Below are 19,966 nucleotides of genomic sequence, written 5' to 3'. Positions count from 1 at the left end.
TATATACACAGGGAAAATAAACATAAAACTCCGTTGCTTATTTTATCTCTTATAGTTTCTGTCAACAGATTTCTACTATTTTTTTTGCTGAGCTGTAAAATTGCTGTCAAATTACATCTTATCGATCGATAAAATTGGTATAAAAAAATTTTAGATGAGAAATGTGAACATGGTGGTTGGTTCGATCGTGACTTTTCAATAATCCTTGTCACAAAAACATAGATTTTGCACCAAATATATATCGCCAAATTTTGCACAAATAAGAGGGAGAAAAATGAAATACATTTTCAAAACTTGAGACGAAATAGTTTGGAAAAACTAAATTTTTACCTGAGTTTGTGTCGGCCTTTTCCATACTTCCCCGACGAAAGCAGTCGAAAAGATTAATGAAAACACCACAAAAACGCCTTAATTGAAAGGCAAAACTTCCTAACCTGTAAACTATGATAACAACGATGAAACCAAGCTGAAAGGAATCGAAAAATATGTAAAACAAAGGCGAAAAACGGCATATAACTCGGCGAATAGCTTTGTACTACAAAAAATACAAATATTGTTTTTTGCATAATAAGCCTCGTTTCCATGTTGCACGAAGGCGCGGTTACTAAGTTTCGCAATTGTTGGTCTATATTCTGGTAATTTTGCATGGTGACATCAAATTATTTTAAATGACGTAGGCTTTTGCCAAACTGAAGTTCATTTTTGCAAGATGATGTTATTCCAGGCTTGTTTAGTTAGATCGGACGAAAGTGACGAAACGACCACACGTTTTGTGCAGTTCTTTTGAAGCACATTTGATGACATTTACAATTACATCACATGCACTTTTTAATATTTTAGGAGTCTCGTTTTCTTTAATCTTTATTATATAGTAAAGTGTATTTTGAAAAGTAACAAATTATTCAAATCACTTACGATCGCATGTGTGTTGCCAAGCCAGTTTTGCCCAGTGGTTTGGCCTGTTTAATTAACCTTGGTTGGCGAACCCATTGCCTTATCAGTGGTTCGACTATGCGTTCATATGCGTACCTATTCTTTATTCCAACCCAGTCTCCAGAAGCACTAGCGGGCAAAACAAAAATGGCGGAAACATTTTGCTGATTTAAAACGTCGTTTTCTACTTTTCAAAGACAAAATACGTAACAAAAAATGCCTACAAGGTGGAGAAAGATATTTTAAAACTTATTTCTAGTTTTGGTTTATATTTCCAGGCAATGAAGAACCTAATAGTTTTGTATCTTCTGTCTAATAGTGATCACGAAGAGAGGCGGTCGAGGCGCGAGGAATACCGAAATCGCCACGATGAAATGTCTTCATCGCAGGTTAGTACAGTTTTTCCTATAGGCAGCCTAAATCAATACCTTCGTTGCTTTACGTAGTTCAAGATTACCATATTTTCAGCAGGGATTGATATTTTTTAAGCTGAAGCTGGTATACGGTTGGTCACGTTTTATAATTGTAGACTTGTTGTACATAGTTAATATAGTGCAGTATTGGGCATTGGGCCATTACATTTACAAACTGAACCCCAAGCTGTCAAAGACCTCTTCCAAGAAATGAAACAAATCCAAGATTTATTTCTTTTGAAGAGTGGCAATTTCTATCATGAATTTTCTTTCCTGGACTTGAATTGATACCCTTTTCTTCCTTCCCCTCTCCCACATGTTGCAATTTTTCATTAATACTTAATTTGCTTTACCAATTCCACTCTCCATTCAGCATCAGAACATTTTGCATTAATATTATTAACAAGAGATTATATAGCACTGTTTATATACCTGTGACTAATATAGTGAATTTGTATGAACATTTTTTAATAGCGGAAAAGAACTCATGAAGAGAATACAAAAGATGAGAGACACAAGGAAAGACATGAAGAGCGAAAAAAAAGGCGAGACAGGTCGAGGGAGAGAAAAGATGAAAGAGATAACAAAGGATATGACAGGGTGGAGAAGGATAAAGAAGAACAAAAAAAGAATGAAAATTCAGACGAAAAAGATGTTAAGAAACCTGATGAATTGGATAAAAATACTGATGCAAAGAAAAAAGAATCAATACTAACAAGAGCTGGTAATTAATCAACCATTTGTTACTAATTACCATATGTTATTAGGCATGTGTCACAAGGCAATTATAAATTAAAAAAAGGTAAAACATACTGAACATGTTTTGCACATAGCTCTCAGAAATATATTTATTGGATTTTTTTGTTGTCAAGGTGGTGCTTACATTCCTCCTGCAAAGCTCAAGATGCTTCAGGAACAAATTACTGACAAAAGCAGGTATGGTAATATTATGCTGTCAAATGGTAGTACATATTGTTTAAATTGAACTATCTTTTCAAGATATTAAGATTTGGTTTTTGCCTTACTAAGTTTAGAGTGCACACTGTCACACAGTTAGAGCTATAGGAAGAAGTCTTTTTATAGTAGAGTCTAAGAGTTAGGTTTTTCCACTTGACTTTGTATGGTTTACCTGCTAAATACATTTTGTTTCTCGTATTCAGTACTGAGTACCAGAGATTAAGCTGGGAGGCATTAAAGAAAAGTATTAATGGTCTTATCAATAAGGTAAACTTAAAACACTTTGCACTAAGAACAACATAAATGTCCTAATCTAGAAATCTCTTTAGGTTAATACATCAAATCTTGGAAATATTGTAAGAGAACTTTTCCAAGAAAATATTGTTCGTGGAAGGTGAGATTGTTAAAAATTGTAGCCTAAAAACTGTATAATGTATTAGTTACAAATTTAAACAATATACATAAAGTTATCAAATCTAATCACTTGTTGTCATGCTTGCAGAGGTTTACTTGCACAAGCTATTATCAAGGCACAGTCCAGTTCACCAACCTTCACTCATGTTTATGCTGCCCTTGTGTCTGTTATTAATACTAAGGTAAACACAATATTTCATTTAAATCCATTTTTTCATAATTCTTCATGAGTTTGGTATTTTGTTGAATCTCCAATATGCATCTGATGATTGATATCTGAATTTTGATTAGTTTCCAAAAATTGGTGATCTCATTTTAAGAAGATTGATTTTACTCTTCCGACGATCATACAGACGGAATAACAAGGTACTGTTGTATCACAGTTTGCTTATAACATTATTTCTTTCAAATATTTAATAGTAACAGATTGGGTTCTTTTGTTTATTTTAGGCTATTTGTCTCTCTGCTACCAGATTTATCGCACATTTAATTAATCAACAAGTTGTAAGTATTTGTTGTTTATTAATGCTGCAATAGTCAGTATTCAGTATTGCGATAATATGTTCATTTCAACAGGAAATAAATTGATCTTAACTCTGTTCCCTACAGTACTGGATGTCTAGAGGGAAAATCAGTTGATAATGCTGTAGATTTGTATTGTCAGGTTTTGTATTCAAACATGCTCTATACTTGTTCTAGGCTCATGAAATTCTAGCTTTGGAGATTCTAACATTACTTCTACAGACACCAACAGATGACAGTGTTGAATTATCTGTAAGTTCTTCCTCTTCAATACAGTTTCTTGGTAATTGTCCTGACTTAAATGCTTAGCCAGATTTTTTGTTTTTGCTAGCAACATCATAATGTAAATTCCTTTAGATTGCTTTCCTGAAAGAGTGTGGAATGAAACTCACCGATGTTTCCCCAAGGGGAATTAATGGTAATATATTCTCAAATGACTATAAATATACATGTACATAGTTTAATCTTGGCTTTCAAGTTATTTTGTTATCTCTTCACTGCATGTCTCTCTCACCATTTTTTTAGCTGTATTTGAACGCCTCAGAAACATTCTACACAACTCAGAGATTGAAAAGAGAGTTCAGTATATGGTTGAAGTTATGTTTGCTATTAGGAAAGACAAATTTAAAGTAAGACTTCATAATGTTTAAAACACGTTATTGGCGAGGTCATGTAACTTATTCAGTTGAAACTTGTGGGACTGAACCCTCGAGTTGTGTTTTTTTATTTTAATCGAACTAAATTATGTTATTTTCTAGGATCATCCTTCTGTAATTGAAGAACTTGATGTTGTTGATGAATCCGACCAAATTACTCATTTATTACGTCTTGAAGAAGCTGGAAAAACTGAAGATATCTTAAGTAAGTCGTTCATGATGTCTGCGTATGCACACGCAAAAACACGAGACCTACAGCTGGAACTTCGACAGGCTGATACCAGACCTGTAAACAAACTTGTATCAGACCAGCAACGCACCTAGTTTAGACTTGTACCACAGAGCCAGAATTCTGATGGTCTGATATAGACTAGCTGCACGTGTCTGTTCACGTGTCAAACACTTATTGTCTTTTGCACTTGTCTGTTCACGTGACAACACCTTTAACATCGACGTGATGACTTTGCATCGACGTGAGACTGAGAATCCATCGTGTGTTTTTTTCTTTTAGATGTTTTCAAGTTTGATCCAGATTATCTCGCTAACGAAGAAAAATACAACCAGATCAAGAAAGGTTCGCGGCATTTATGATTTCGTTTCATCATCAGGAATGGGTATTAGATATTTCTCATTACAATGAATAATTGTCTATTACTAGAGTTACTTGGTGAAGGTTCGTCTGATGGTGAATCCAGTGACGAAGGCTCAGAAAGTGATGACGAAAACAGCGACGACAACGCAGGTAATTCCTTTCACTTAGTAAAGACCTAAGAACGGACGCTTTGTTGTTCTTGAAAAATTACATGCACTCTAAATACAGCTTGTAAAGACCTTTGTCCTCTGAAACCCTAAAGCGTGTAAAGCTTAATGGAAGAACAGGTTTTAAGCTTCTTAAAAGTTGGCAAGTAAAAAATTTTCATTGGGATATATTTCACCTTGTTTCTTATAGTTTAGTCGAGGGCTTATTAGTACTGTAATTATCTTTATATGGGTATAAATATGGCATTGGACAAATTAAACTGGAAAATATCAGCCTTAAGTTATTCCCAATGCCACTGGTATCCATGCATTGTTGACGCTATGTATTAACTTTCTGTTCAGAGCTGTATTGACGGTCGAACCAGTTGGGTTCAGTGGTTCAATTTTCCTTCTATTTTGACCGTAAAACCTACCGCTAATGTAATAGACACTATCCGCACTAGCACCGTAATAGTAATACGAGCACCATGCATTATCAAATATTTCATGTTGTTGCAGAGGAATCAGAAAAAATGGACATCTTGGACCAAACAGAAACTAACCTTGTTGCCTTGCGTCGCACCGTTTATCTCACTATTCAATCAAGGTATATTGTCATGCATTTTGATAGAAAAATCCCTTTCCCTTTCTGGTGTAATCATGTTTACTAAAGATTTGTTGAATCCGACTTAATTCTTTCATCTAATAATCAAGATATTCGTGCGATTACAAATATAAGTGATACGGTTTCCCTCAACCCGCTTTTGTGCTCGTTTTTTCCCACCTCCGTTGGGCCGACTGTTTAAAGCTATAGCTTATCGCTAACCCTGAGTTAAATTTTAATCCGCTGTTTTAGTTTATGTACTTCTGCACCGCCGCTTGTTTCAAAACTTACAAAATATGATTTATATTGAACCATTTACTCATGGAAAAAATGTTCAACTTTTATAAACAACCGATGAAAAAAGTTATTGTGAAAATATGCGAACAATTGCATGCCCAGAACAGTAGGATTATCAATTGTTGCTAGGGCGTCATCTGCTGTTACTCGATTATAAGTACGGTGCGTGTTTGACTATTTTTGAAAGACAAAAATACATGCACGTAAAGATAAACTAAACCTACCTATAACTTGGAACTAATCAAATAATTGGTTTTTATATGTTACATTAAGAATATGAAATCAGTATAAAACATACCTTTTTTATATAACCATAGGAGCAGCGTGGCAGCGTCTTCAAACAACTTAGCATCAAATGTGGTATAACAACTGCCTATAACTCTCCTGACGAAGGCCCTCAGGTCGAAACGTCGAGAAGTGTTTTGTCTGTTTAGGCAGTTGTTATACCACATTTGATGCTATATAGCTTTTTTATTCTTAACATTTTTGCTGGACATGTTACAAAGCATGACTAAACTAAAATCCATCGTTATCACCTTCTTTCAGTTTGGATTATCAGGAATGTGCTCATAAAATGATGAAAATGCAAATTCAACCAAGTCAAATGGTAAGACTAGTTTATAGACAAAGAACAGTTTGTTCATCGGCCCAAAAAGGTGCCATTGGGTGACTCTAAATTTAGGCTTAGTTTACCATATCTTAGACTAAGGCTATTATCAGTCAGATAACCCACAGTTTAGGTGACTATTATCATTACTTAGTACTCATGCAAAGTGTCATTTTGAGTCGCATCTTTAATTTTGTTTTTCTTATTCGTTCAGGGGGAAGTATGTAACATGGTTATCGACTGTTGTGCTCAACAGAGATCTTATGAAAAGTTTTTTGGACTTCTTGGACAGGTGATCGTCGTCATATGACTTTTGTTTGACGGCGTTTCCAACTTTTAAACTAAGTGATGGGATTAGATAATGAGGACCGGTTAGGGTACGATTGGTGGTGGTAAAAATACTGCTAAAACGTGATCCGTGTTCATCGTTTATTTCGTCTGGTCCTTGTTGTGTCATTGTAACGTTTTGCATTTTGTCTAATTCTAGCGATTTTGTCAACTCAAGAGAGAATATGTCGATGAATTCGTTCGACTTTTTAAAGATCAAGTAAGCGCTTAAAACATGTTTTAATTAATTCAGTCAAGGAAGGAAGGGTCCGAAGGGATATTCAAACCATGCATGAAGGACAACGTTTCGTCGAATACCGTCTTACAGTTACAACATTTGAGATATATACCGCATGCATCTGTTGTATCTACACCGGGTGCAATATTTAAGTCATTCTTTTTGGCTAGTTAGCACAAAGCAATGAACTTTTTTTAGAGCAATGGATTGTTAGAGTCAGAAGAGTTAGAGTCAGAAACTTGCAAATTCCTTTTTTTGTATAGTACGACACGATCCATAGATTGGAGACGAACAAGTTAAGAAATGTTGCGAAGTTTTTCAGCCATCTTCTCTACACTGACGCAATACCTTGGACGGTGAGTTTGAAAGACGGCTAAATTCTATATACGTAATGTATTGTGACTGTTATTGTTATATGCATGTAATTCTAATAAGGCTCTTTTATGAAACACTAAAGGTCTGATACAATGATTCGTTTTACCACTGGATCATTTATCATAAACCTTGCTAAATCTCTAGGAATTATATATATGCTATTTACTCCATATTACTGAATTGTTTCATGTTTGTAATACACATCACATTAACAGCAATAAAATTAACAAAAAGTAAACGGCTGTGTGTCAGAACTGTTAAACATATAAAACAAGGCATTAAACAGTAAAACAGAGGTGAACGGATCAGGACCACGCGAACGGTTGGGTGGGACGTTAAAGATTGGATTTGGGTTTAATATAACATTGTTGCATTTACAAAAAAATAAAACAAGACGATAAACAGGCAAACAAAACTCTTTTGCTCTTGTACACAGGTTCTTGCTGATATCAATCTGAACGAAGAAGAAACGACCTCTTCAAGGTATGTTGCATGATCGCTGTAAAATTTTGTTCTTTTAATGTCATTTTAGACAACTCGAAATGCTATTGTGCTCGGTATTGTGTGTTGAACTGTGTTGATCTATGACATTTTAATAGTGAAATAGCCTTTATATGGCACGACACATGTGAAGTGCATGGTCGTGCATTTCACTAATTCTCATTTGTTTTCTATTACAGTCGTATTTTTATAAAGATTTTATTTCAAGAGTTATCAGAATACATGGGCCTTCCGAAACTGAATGAGAGACTAAAAGATGAGTAAGTCGTAAATCAGTCTTTCCTAGTATATCGAATATTCCATATAAAAAAATGTCGTATTACTTGGACCCCACCTATGTTCTTTTAACGAACCATTCAGTGGAAACAACATTGAAAGGAGATGCCAAACATTACATGCTGTAGCAATTTTTGGCTAGGTTCCTGGTAGGATTGCCGTAAGAATTTGATTCCATACAAACGACCTGAGTTGCATATTTTTCTGTATTTCCTATTTGCATGGTCTTTGGTTCATTTTGATCTGAAACTATGCTTCAGTCATATCTTAATTTTTATTCTCTATTCCTCAAAGGACACTGCAGATGTATTTTGAAGGACTGTTTCCGCGCGATAATCCTCGAAACACGCGATTTGCTATCAACTTTTTCACAGCAATCGGTCTTGGTGGCCTTACGTATGTATTATATTTACTTTTTAACATTCTATATGTATACTTTTTGTTTTTGCGAAACTTCGAAAAGTACTACTTTTTTCTCCTTCAGAGATGGTTTGCGTGAGCATTTAAAGAACGCACCCAAGAAGACAATCTCTAAACCCGAGTCTTCAGACTCTTCGGACAGCAGTGATTCCAGCGAGTCCAACAGTGAAGATTCCAGTGATAGTGAAGGTATTCTCCTGTTGCCAGCCTGCATGGTTTTCTCGTATTACCCACAAGGGTGATTCTCCGGTCGCACACGGGACAATACTATTTTATTTTGTTACATGCAAAATATGAAGCCTGAAGAAACAGCAATGTGCGTCACTTGTGTGACCAGAGAATCACCCACAAGCAATTCTCGCAAAGCCAACGAATTTGCGGGAAGAACCGAGTTTCAAACGAACGTGTTAAATATGAAGATATCGTAGCCAGGTTTACACACAATTGAAATCAAGCAGACGTTCTCTGACTAAACTTTTAATTCTTTGCGAGCTTTCGACTACCAAACCGAAGTCTTCCCAGTCAAAGAGTTAGGTATAGTTCAAAGCTGGTTGAGGTTTGAAAGTTTCGTCCGAGGACGTCTGTTTCATTTAAGGCTGCTTTCTGCTGTGACACCCACAGAGAAATTTACATTCTCCTTGGTCAACGAAAAGGTATACTAAAAATGCGCGAGAAACTAAGCTCTTTCGATTTATTTACTTTTTTCAAAGATAACATATATAAGGATTTAGGATTATAAGGATACGTGCGTGCGGTAAGTGGGAAACAGCCCTCGACGGATAAAGCTGGTTCGAGATAATTAAAACGAGTTCAAAGTTAAGAAATAAGTTAAGACTTAAAGAATAAGAAAGATGGAATCTATTCTCCCATTTCACAGATAGTTCATCTTCATCAGAGGAGGAAGACAGAAAGAAGAAAAGGTAGCTATGAAATAAAAGTACATATGCAATATGCATTTGATAAAGTTGTCTTGTTGCCTAAAACAAAATTGCTCAGATTTGTTCACGCGACGCGAAAATCAAAATCTGGCAACGGGATTGGTCTGCGAATTTTTCTCTATCCAATCACATCGCTGAGTTTGTATAGCTCTATTAGAACACCTGGGGCCGGTTGTTAAAAACCGGTTAGCTTAACCCTGGGTGAAAGCAAATCTTTCCATTAATTTTTTTTAATCGCTTGTAAGCAAACTTGACCATATATTATTATATTTTGTGAAGTGAAGTTTGTGAAAACGAATAGCGGTTCAGAAGCACTTAAAACCAAAAACGGTGGTTTAGAATTTAACCCAGGGTTAGCGCTAATCCAGCTTTGAACAACTGGCCCCTGGTCAGATAGAGACTAAGGCTATATACGCTCATTGTATAGATCGGGCAAATAATTATGAACCCGTGCTCGAATTTCTACGGTTTCCAAGTGAACGTAGCCAAAATTATCCCAAAACTTCGTTTGACAAAACTGCTCTATTTTAGGTCACGACGCAAAGAGAGTTCATCAAAACATCATCCAGAGCGATCATCAAAAGGAAGGCACTCTGACGGTAATTCCTCAAGGAAGAGGAGATAGAAGGTACACTTTTTGGTTATATTTCATAAATTTGTCAGCGGTCTGGTGTGCAAAATGCGATGGTTTTATCGCATACGATTCTTACCTCGGCTTATGTAATCGAATAAACTGGCATACACGAGCGTCTTCCATGCCTCCTCCTCCTCCTTTGATTCTCAAATTTCATTGTCCCTGTCATGCATCAGGCAACAATTTACTACAACCACTGAACTATATTGATAGCACTGTATTGTCCCTAAAGAAGGGACTGCGCGGGTGGGGGAGGGGGGTGGGCGTTTGGTACGAAATATTGCAAGCGTCATATTTAAATTTTTCTCATCAGTGAAATGAGAAAAAATATGGCAAGGGCACTCGTTAACATCCACCAAAATGACAATTAATTTCGAGAAAGAAAGGCTAAAATTTTAATAGATATTATATATATATGGTATAGTTATTTTAGCAATGATAATGGCTAATCTTCATTCAGTCTTACAGTATTATCTTCTATAACTATTGGTAATTCACTCTCTAGTTTGTTGTGCTTCAACACGCTTCTTTGTAACCGCGGAGACCGGGACGGATGGTCACTTGTTTCATTTTCAGGGGACATAAAACTAACCGATAGCCTTCTCTGAAACTTCGAGTCCTTAGGTTTGGAAGAACGTCTGTGACCTAATTCCAACTCCCCAGGTGCTGTCGCGGGCACTGGACTGTCGTATGGTGATCGAAACGAATTCCTTCGTGTGTTTCGTTGTATTGTCGACCATTGCGAAGGGTCAAATATTGCTTCGTTAGTTGACAGACTATTCGAACGCGATTGCGGTTCCGACATGGATAACGCAAATAATTTTTTACTTGATAAATTGTTGGGCAAGCTTCGACTCAGAGCTATTGTATGCCGTCTTTGTTTCAACTTCATTGCTAGTATGGTCTTACGCCAGGTAGTACCTTCTGACGAGGAATCCGAACTCGGTGCCGGTGGGGTTTTAACTCGTGGAGGGGCACTTTTCCGATACGAACTGGCGGTTTCTTGTTCATACAATTTGTACACTGGAATTAAATCTGGATATCTGTAAAAGCTTTCTTCTGACTTTGGCTGCTTTTCAGGCCTCAGTTTAGAAAATCTTCCCGATGAAATGAATAAAGGGTAACTTACATATCCCGACGGGTTTTTTTGGATAGCACGTTTCAGAGTGGGGTTACTGATTGATAGATTTGTACAGTCATTAAGTGCAACGTGGGATGTTGAAGGATTCGTGATGGATTGTTTCCTGATGGCGGTATATATAGGAGATCCTCTGAGAACGCACCGGTCCATTGATGTGTCATGCTGCCATTCTTTCGCGGTCTTTCTGAAATGTCTATCTCGTATTTGTGTCGAAGCCTTTCCTACCTCAACCAAACACTTAGCAATGGCGTCCTCATGAAGTAGTGTAGCAAGAATAAGCGGTGTGTTCCCGTCATGATTGCATATATCTACAGATAGATCATACTTTCTTAAACTCTGCACCATCTTTTGTACGATTCGATCATTCCTTGTGAACACGGCCAGCATTAATGCGGTGTTACCAAAGCCATCCTTCATATTTATATCAAAGTTTCCTGCATACTCCAAAAACCGGCTCACGTTGTTTTCCTGTTCATTTAGAACAGCATAGTGCATGGCGTTCAGTCCATTCTCATCCGATAACTCTATTCTCGCTTTATACTTGAGCAGAAGCTTACAATACTTTCCAGCGCTCTTCTCTGTCGGAAGACAACAGGCACTCATCAGCAAGGTTCGCCGTTGAAGATCGCGGTGGTCTGGGTCTAGCCCGTTCTTGAGGAACAACTGAACTCTGGTATAGTGATTCAATTGGATTGCATCAAATGGTTGTAAACCAATCCTTTCGTGTATAAAGGTATTTCGTTTTGATGCCATTCTCGCGGGTGAGTTCTTTAAAACTTTATACTTTTCGTATAAATGCACGAGCTATCTTTTTATTGCTTGGACAAGTTGTAGTAATTTACCATCGTGCTGTAATTTGATGGTTCATAAAGGTAGTTTTGTATTGTTCTCTCTTTCCAAGAAGCTTCTGCGATATTTTGTGATGATGTTTATCTGCTAAAAGCTCTAGTTTTATGACTAGCTAGCAAACTCCTACGATTTATCCGCCAATAAAAATATACAGGATACGCAGTTCCAGTGTTACGATCTTTTGATACGATACGTTGAGAACACAGTGTTCGAATTGGCGAAACTTCGTTAGGAGATGTCTCCCAGTTTACTCAGTTCTTGAGAAGGAATGACGATATTGCTACGGTCCTATATAAAATGATGTTTGGGTCTCTATGCTACTCGCAGAAATATGACAGAAAGGGAAGTTGTCGCTCTATAAACACCTAGAAAACATAGAAATATCACTATGGCGACTGGCCGCAATGTTTTTAAACATGACCTGCATGCTGTGTTTAATAACAGATAGCGTTCTCATTAGAATAATTGTGGCATAGCAGGTGAAATGAAAAGAGCCCTTACCTCACCGCGAAAGAAAGTCCTTAAAATTGCTTTATAATGGCAGTTGATGATATATCTTCACTTTTATTTGCTTTCATTTAAAATTATACGACAGGGATAATTCATTTTGACACTCAATTTCTTAATTTAGATATGCATTAAGGCCGGAGGAGTTTGATAAACATGCATGGCCGAATTCTTGTCTCTTTTAAACATATAATAACACTGATATCAACCGATAAAGAAAGGAAAATAAAATCGTAATGAATCGTAATCGTTTCTGCATGTGTTCCGCAGGATTTTCATCCTTAAACCCGTTACCGGAGACGTGCCTGAGGGAGCCGCATTCCTATTACAATTAATATTGTTTTAATACGTATTGTTTTAATTCAGGAAAGCAATGAAAACTATTGGGGTAAATAAACGTTGCTATTAACGTTTTAAGATCATATCAGTATGTTTGAATATAATATCTTTCCTTAAAACAATATGCATGCATGTTGGGTCCTAAATCCCTTTTTTATTATGCAAACATGATGGCAGCATTTTCCCGTCAGACTTAAAGAGTAAAATTATTTTCATTTGTTTCCGAACTTTAGAAATTATCATGTCGAATGAAGCAAATGGATGAACATCAGATGAAAGTGACCACTATAATTTTCGTGAAGCAAGAATTTATCGGTCGGATGATGTGCTTAACCGACTGACTTCGTATTTCTTGTTCGGTCAACTGAATTCCTAAAGGATGAAGTGAATGATATAAACATTGATATAAACCCTTTTTTCTAGTCTTGATAGCTTTTCCTGAAAGTTGAACACTGTGGTCTCCGTGTGCAGAAAAAAAGGAGAATAATACAAAAGATTTTTTCACTTTGTACAGAAAATTAAAATTTCCGTTCAGATATGTGTATATATATGTCTATGTCCTTGAAGTGATTTTGTGCTTACCCGAAGTTTGAAGAAATTTAGATGCGATTGAATATTGTTTTAGAAATTTTCGCCTGCGTAGCCAGTGCTGCATGGAAAAAGTATCAAAACCTGTGAACCCAGTTCCCAGAAAATATTCGAGTTTCACAGAAAGTTTCCCAGAGAATATATTGATCTTTCCAGTAACTCTTTTTACTTAAATGTATCACAGAGTTTACAGAACGTTTTAATGTTTTTAACACCATAATGAGGCTTAATGGCAGCTATGTGTAACGGATTCGATTTAAGAAGATATTGGTGTCCTAAAAATATTTTTCGTTTACCATGGCCATGCATCAACAAATAGAAACGAGAATTTATAGAAAGTCTTTACAGACATCTCCACAACACTAAATTTTATTTGTGTGGGACCTTTATGCAACATGACCGACATTAGCTGCAATGATTCGTAGCAGATGCCGCGAGCACCCCGAAGGCCTGCCATTCTTACTATACAGGGTGTCCCAAAAAAAACGAAAACTATTGAAATCACCCTTAACAATGCCATTGTTAGAGTTTGAATGCCTAAGCACTCTGTTGGGCCCACAAGTGTATAAATCAGGGTTGCCATAAGCATTTTTATGCATGCATATGATGCTGCAAAATTTACTTGTTCTTAAAAATGATATTTATTAACAATATTTACAATTTGCAAATATGGATAACATTATTTAAATGTGCATCTCAAGGACCATGACCTTCGACATGTCCCCTTTCTCTAGCAACACAAAGCATTTAGCATTTTATAAGTTGCATTAAATCCCCACGGGCTGAAATTCGTGAACACGGCATTCAGATTTTAACAATGAGTGATTTCAATAGTTTTCGGTTTTTTTGGGACACCCTGTATATCAGTCGTCCGAATCCCCATGTCCTAAGAGAAGGGACTGGCGAAAAAATTGATGCCCTGACGAAATTTTATGGTAGACATATAGTCCATACAAATATTCTCCCATGCAGAGCATGCATACGGATTAAATAAATAAGGTTCCCTTTGGTCTGTCTGTCAGCCGGTCAAATTGCCTAATCCAATTAAAACCTTGTGTCCACGTTAATTACTATTTTCAACTACGCTGCCCGGTATTTTTTGATTGTGAATGACCGATATTGAATATTCCTAAATTTAAATTGCTTTATTTATTATTGTATCGTGAGATGTGCCTTTGGAGATATACGATAAGAACTCATTTGCATGCGGCTTGCAGATAGGAAGACTAACACTTTTATATCTGCAGAGGCCACGCGATGAGTTACAATGTCATTGATTTCACACGGGTAGGAAAAATTAGCCATGAATTTTCGGGGCGGTATCTTGTTTCATACATATCTCATCGTGCACAGCCGTCAAAATGTAACTAAATATATACAATGGAAATAGAATTTACAACAGGTGTGTTCAAAGTGTTCCACTGCGCGTTCTTCCCCCAAAACCAAACAACTTATTAACAGCTTTCTTTTTAGCAGAAAGTTTTCTTTGCCGTTTTTCAGCCAAACGAGTTTTCCTCACTTGGAGTAAGAGTTCTTTGAAAACAGTTTGAACGTTGAAATAATCTTCGGCTGCGGAGACCTCAAAAAATACGCAATCCAGTCTCGCTGCTACTGACTTGCCTTCTTCGTACGTTACTTTCCGCGCACCAACTAAGTCACGTTTGTTGCCTAGCAATAGGATGATCACCTCAGAATTTTCTGAATCTCTGAATTCTGAGATCGTTTGGACGTAGTTAATAGCTTCATTAAAACTATTTGAGTCTGTTATTGAATACACAACGACACAGCAGTCACATGAGTTCAGCAAAGATGGCGTGAATTCTTTTAACTAAAAAGTTAGAAAATGCCTTGTTAGCATAGAACTTGAGAGGAACTATTATTTTCTACTTCTATTGTATTCATTCTATTTTATCACATTTCATTCTATGCTATTATTTTACATCACATTCCTTTCTCTAACTTTTCTTTTCTCATTGTACATTTCATTTTAACCGATCTCCATTCCGTTCATCACATGTCTTCATATTCAATCACATTCACCGCCAACATAATCCATCACATACACCAACATAATTCATCATATTCCATCTCATGGAAAACATAACCCATCACATATACCAAAATTATCCATCATTCTTTGTCTCATACCAACATAATCCATCACATTCCATCATTTTCCTTTTAAGATCATCACATGTCATCATATTCAATCACCTGCTATGATATTCCATTTTTCACCATCGCATTCCATTCCATTTCATTGTATACCATCGCATTCCTCCACTTACAAGCAATCATATTTCCTCGCTAATGCCTTTATTATCTCGAACATGCATGGTATGTATATAACCCGTTACACACCATCACATGTCATCATGTACTAAGACATGCCGCCATACCCATTATTTACCATCATGCCTTCACATGCAAGCAATCAAATTTCTTCACATGCCATCATAACCATTATATACCATTACCACAGCCTTTACATGCAGGCAAGCAATCATAAAGTAGGTCACAACAGGACAAAGTTCATATTCGCATGACATCATATCCCAAATCATATGCCATCACTCAATTTTACAAACTAATTTTAACTTACATTTGCAGGATAGTCGAGAATAGAAAACTTTAGGGTTTCGCCAGCTTCGTGTCGGATTTCACCACGATATGTTGACACTGAAATGTACAAATGACTTCACTGTAAGGGCTGTTTTCCACTGTCGCGTTTTTGTACGTAGCTACGCGTATACGCACGTAAAAGTTTAAAATCTTTCAAATGATAGATGCATAGGGACTAGGATTGAATTCGGCCTGATTTCGTGCGTTTATACAATTATACAACAACTTAGAAGGTTTTAAGCTTTTATACGGTGTACGTAAAAAACGCCACAGTGGAAAGCATCCCTAAGTGTAAGTCATCAACCATATACCCTACTGGCCTTGATTACTCGCTCTTTTTACTCGCAATATCCAATTCACGTTACACTAACCTGACGAACTGTCATATTCTCCGATAAATCTTTTCGTTAAAAGACGAACGGTTAAAGCTGAAAAAAAGTAAAATGTCTTTTATCAACCTGTCCCAAACACGAATTATATAATACCACAGAAACAAAATAGAGCTGCTAATTGATAATTGCTTCATGTATGACATATAAGGATATTCTTCATTCAAGGATGTAACTTCGAGAAACAATACTGTATCAAGTTTCCTTAATTGTCACATCGTTTTATCATCTCAAGCAGATGGCCTCTATTTTTTTGGTTTTTTTTACAAAATTCCGAGAAAATTCTATCATTGCACCTACGGCTATACACGTATTGATTTATAGCGAAAATTTGCGATAATGAATGAAACAGTATCGAAGTCATTATATTCTCTCTATTGAGTTCTGTCTGGCAGGCTGTTTCAGGTGTCATCTATAAACTATCATTTATGTCGTCACCAGTGCAGTTACGAAAAAACATTAACAACTAATAAAATCATTGAACGTTATCTCAAATTCTGCTAAACAGTTCCGTTCTCCCCATGACATTGTCACGCTGCATCACCCTGTAGACTTTAGCGCATAGATCCAAATCGTATGGGCAGTATGGAACGTTAGCAATGCTTGTTATGTAGTGTTCTAAAAGCGGCATGTTGTTAAATTAAAAAAGACCCAAACTGAAAGTGAAAAAATAGAATGTAAAAAAATAGGAATGTAAAAAAATAGAGACCAATCAAACCCAAGTGGCAACGTGTGCAAGGAATATAAAATTTCAAATGAAAACTTGAATGTCGGAAATCCCAATTCAATTCCTTACCTTGACTCTTGAGTCTAATACCTTAAGATACAAGATTAACACACAAGTCACAAAGGAAAATTTTAATAACACTTTGCCCCTCGTGTTAACTGTATGTTAACTGCCAGCTGTTGTATGATATTGTATATGAAACATTATCGTTACTTAACACTGTGTCACACGACTGTGCACTTGTATATATACAGTACAATGCACAAAGACTGCCTTATATTTGAAACCGAACTTAAACGACAGAAAAGGGCTTGCATTCAGTAATATTAATAATAACATTATACGATGCTTACTTTTTAAAACAACACCTCCCGCAAGGCGCCCAATATAATGACAATATTTTTATGATACAGTACATTAATCAAGTCGATACACAAATAAAACACGAGCATAATAGTGCTATAGTCCACATACCAGATTTGCCAACTTTTGGGGCACCGAAAACAGAAAGCATTATTTCGCCCGTTTCGTTGGACATGTTTAAGAAATGTTCTTAGATCCCCATCCTTCTATTGTTCGCAAGGACAAGCCACAATATCAAACCGTTAAAGCACAATTATGGTACCAGATTTTCGTAGGGCAGCAGCGAAGGATTTAAAAAACAAGTTCGAAACCGTGTTTGGTTGGTTAATCCCAAGTTTGTTCTTCTTTTAATCCTTATTTCCGTCTTAAAGCAGAGGTTTCAATAATGATTTGTGTAGTATAAAGGGACTGTGTCAATACCAAAGAGGTGACCCGGGTCAAAAATGCTGATAATCACACTGTGTTCCAAAGACTAAATATTCCTTGCTTGCGATGATAAGGATGTGTTATGAGACAAATTGGGCGTCTATTAACTCACTGCATGTGTCAACGCTTCATTCACGAATTTACAGAATATACTCAGCTGGAGACTATGTTTGACGTGCTTACAATGTTGTTAAGATCGCTGTTCTTTTCACCGGTTTCCGTCCTTTGTGTGCAAACAAGGTAAATTCGAAGTGTTTTTGTGAAAACGCAGTTCAATTTATACGTGTAAACAGTAAAACAAAGTAAGATAATATTGGAAATATGAGAGTTTTAATCTGCTTCGTAATCATAAATTCATCAGGACTGAAGCTGATTGAGATTGTTCAGCTGGTGTTAATTGTAATTATTTTCTATTATATTTAAGTTGTGGTGGGGTTCTATAGTCAAAATTGCTTGTGCAGTCGAATGGTATTCTATATATCTATGTCTAATTATTATGCATGATAAATGACACTAAACAGCTTATGTAAAAGTATGATCTTAATTCTGCCGGGTTAATCTGAGATTTCCCTAATGCTGAAAGACAGGAAAGACTCGCCCTTAATGTATTGTTATAGCTTTCATTTCATGGAATGGCAACGATCCATTCCAGGACTGAGATAACCTGAAATATGTCATTATAAATATTTTTGGTTTGGAACGAAAAACAAAGTGGGGCGCAGATAACGGTTGAAGTGAAAACGCGGGTATAAAATAATGACTATATACTCTATCAAATCGCGACTCAGTCTATTTTTGCGATTGAAGTCGTAGTTTAACAGGCAAGCGCGTACGTTATATATGTTTCAACGATCAATAATTGACCGTAGCGAGCATCAAGCATAAATGACTGAAAAAGGATAGGAAGAGAAACACCTATTAAATGACATGAAATTTTGACACGACGTCAACGAAGCAGAACACCTCCTAATAGGCCCGAATTTTTCCTTGTTTACGAACAAAGGAGCAAAACTGGAGGAAAGAATTCAGATCTTAACAACATTGGAAAAACGTGTTGAAAGACATCAGACAGTCGTGTACATGTTTGTTCAATAGAAAGGGCAGTACTTTTCAATGGTAAAACTTGATGTGTATACCGATGGCGATGTTAAGTTTTTTTTCCTGTTCTTTTCCAGATATCATGGACAATGATATTCGCCTCCTCGGCCAGGTTTTCTGCAACGCAATATCGGCATTTATTGAAGTCATTGAAGATGTAGAACTCAAGATGAGCCAAGTTCTACACTCCCCTCTGTAGTTTAGATTAGGTCTTAAATCCCTATATAGGTAGGTAAAATACAGAGGAAACTGACTGGCAAAACATGCACTAATTCATGATCGATGCGCTATTCCATTTGATCCATGCAATATTTCAAGCAAATCAGGCCATAGGCATAGCCTTGAGGCATAGCTTTAGTTTACCACGAGGGACCAAAGGTATCCTATGTATCAGAACATTGGGATATATCTATAGATATTATTAGGTAAACACAAAATCCAACTACCGCTGTGTATACAATGTCAATGGACAATGTTTCACATCCATCTTCACATATGCTCCAAATTAAGTATAATTTTTCGGTATATATAGTCTAGACTTTCGGAGTTAATCTATAAATATAAGTTATTTCCACTTGTAGTTAATTCCACTTGTAGTGAAGTACTGTATGCACAGCAGGCATTAAGAGAGCCATGCCGTGACCCTTGTGAATGTCAGCATGAAGAAGAGAGCAAACTGCTTGATGTTTCGGTCAAGCCAAACAAAGGCAAACGCGGGAGAGTGAAAAACAACCACACAAGCAGGAAAATATACCGAGTATCAGTGAACTATACGTTCTTAAAGTGTTTTTGTTCTGTCGCTAACGCATGCTGTGAACCACACTGGTGCTGATATATTCATGCCTGACAGCTAAATTAAACTTTTCAACTACGTGTTTAAAGAAACACAGAACAAGGAAAAATGTGTCATGAAAATTAAACTGAAAGATTAATCTCGGCGTATCTGGTAAAAATTGGCTTTGCATGGAATACAATATTTAAATAATGAATAACCACAAATATGTATACCAGTAAAGTGCAGTGAAGAACCTTATTGGATCACTGGACAGTCTGGACCAATATCAGGA

The 19,966-nt window shown here is 36.5% G+C and overlaps 3 protein-coding genes across 3 annotated transcripts; 1 reads left to right on the top strand and 2 right to left on the bottom strand.

Annotated features, from left to right (window-relative positions):
- Nucleotides 1–1,068: 1,068 nt before the first annotated feature.
- On the top strand, nucleotides 1,069–13,210 carry LOC114530960 (pre-mRNA-splicing factor CWC22 homolog). Its single transcript, XM_028552586.1, has 27 exons — nucleotides 1,069–1,160; nucleotides 1,253–1,322; nucleotides 1,821–2,070; nucleotides 2,219–2,282; nucleotides 2,507–2,570; nucleotides 2,633–2,697; nucleotides 2,806–2,899; nucleotides 3,009–3,083; nucleotides 3,168–3,221; nucleotides 3,417–3,491; nucleotides 3,597–3,657; nucleotides 3,765–3,868; nucleotides 3,998–4,100; nucleotides 4,407–4,469; nucleotides 4,554–4,637; nucleotides 5,153–5,240; nucleotides 6,081–6,141; nucleotides 6,356–6,433; nucleotides 6,629–6,688; nucleotides 6,970–7,062; nucleotides 7,518–7,564; nucleotides 7,762–7,842; nucleotides 8,153–8,254; nucleotides 8,343–8,467; nucleotides 9,156–9,198; nucleotides 9,748–9,844; nucleotides 12,920–13,210. Exons 1-26 carry the CDS (start codon nucleotides 1,150–1,152, stop codon nucleotides 9,839–9,841), a joined length of 2,109 nt encoding a protein of 702 aa, XP_028408387.1. The 5' UTR covers nucleotides 1,069–1,149; the 3' UTR covers nucleotides 9,842–9,844; nucleotides 12,920–13,210.
- On the bottom strand, nucleotides 10,270–11,828 carry LOC114530957. The gene has a single exon (XM_028552582.1). It carries the CDS (start codon nucleotides 11,742–11,744, stop codon nucleotides 10,296–10,298), a length of 1,449 nt encoding a protein of 482 aa, XP_028408383.1. The 5' UTR covers nucleotides 11,745–11,828; the 3' UTR covers nucleotides 10,270–10,295.
- A 929-nt stretch (nucleotides 13,211–14,139) lies between the features above and the next one.
- LOC114530959 (ras-related and estrogen-regulated growth inhibitor-like) lies at nucleotides 14,140–18,035 on the bottom strand. The gene is made up of 4 exons (XM_028552585.1): nucleotides 17,487–18,035; nucleotides 16,268–16,324; nucleotides 15,877–15,953; nucleotides 14,140–15,102 (listed from the first exon to the last, which is right to left on the bottom strand). Exons 1-4 carry the CDS (start codon nucleotides 17,548–17,550, stop codon nucleotides 14,683–14,685), a joined length of 618 nt encoding a protein of 205 aa, XP_028408386.1. The 5' UTR covers nucleotides 17,551–18,035; the 3' UTR covers nucleotides 14,140–14,682.
- Nucleotides 18,036–19,966: the final 1,931 nt, after the last annotated feature.

Source organism: Dendronephthya gigantea, unplaced genomic scaffold, assembly GCF_004324835.1.
Source record: "Dendronephthya gigantea isolate DGI-Jeju-01 unplaced genomic scaffold, DenGig_1.0 000067F, whole genome shotgun sequence".
In the NCBI taxonomy this organism is placed as follows: Eukaryota; Metazoa; Cnidaria; class Anthozoa; order Malacalcyonacea; family Nephtheidae; genus Dendronephthya; species Dendronephthya gigantea.
The sequence above is the reverse complement of the archived record's forward strand: the minus strand, read 5'-3'. Positions and strand labels throughout refer to the sequence as shown.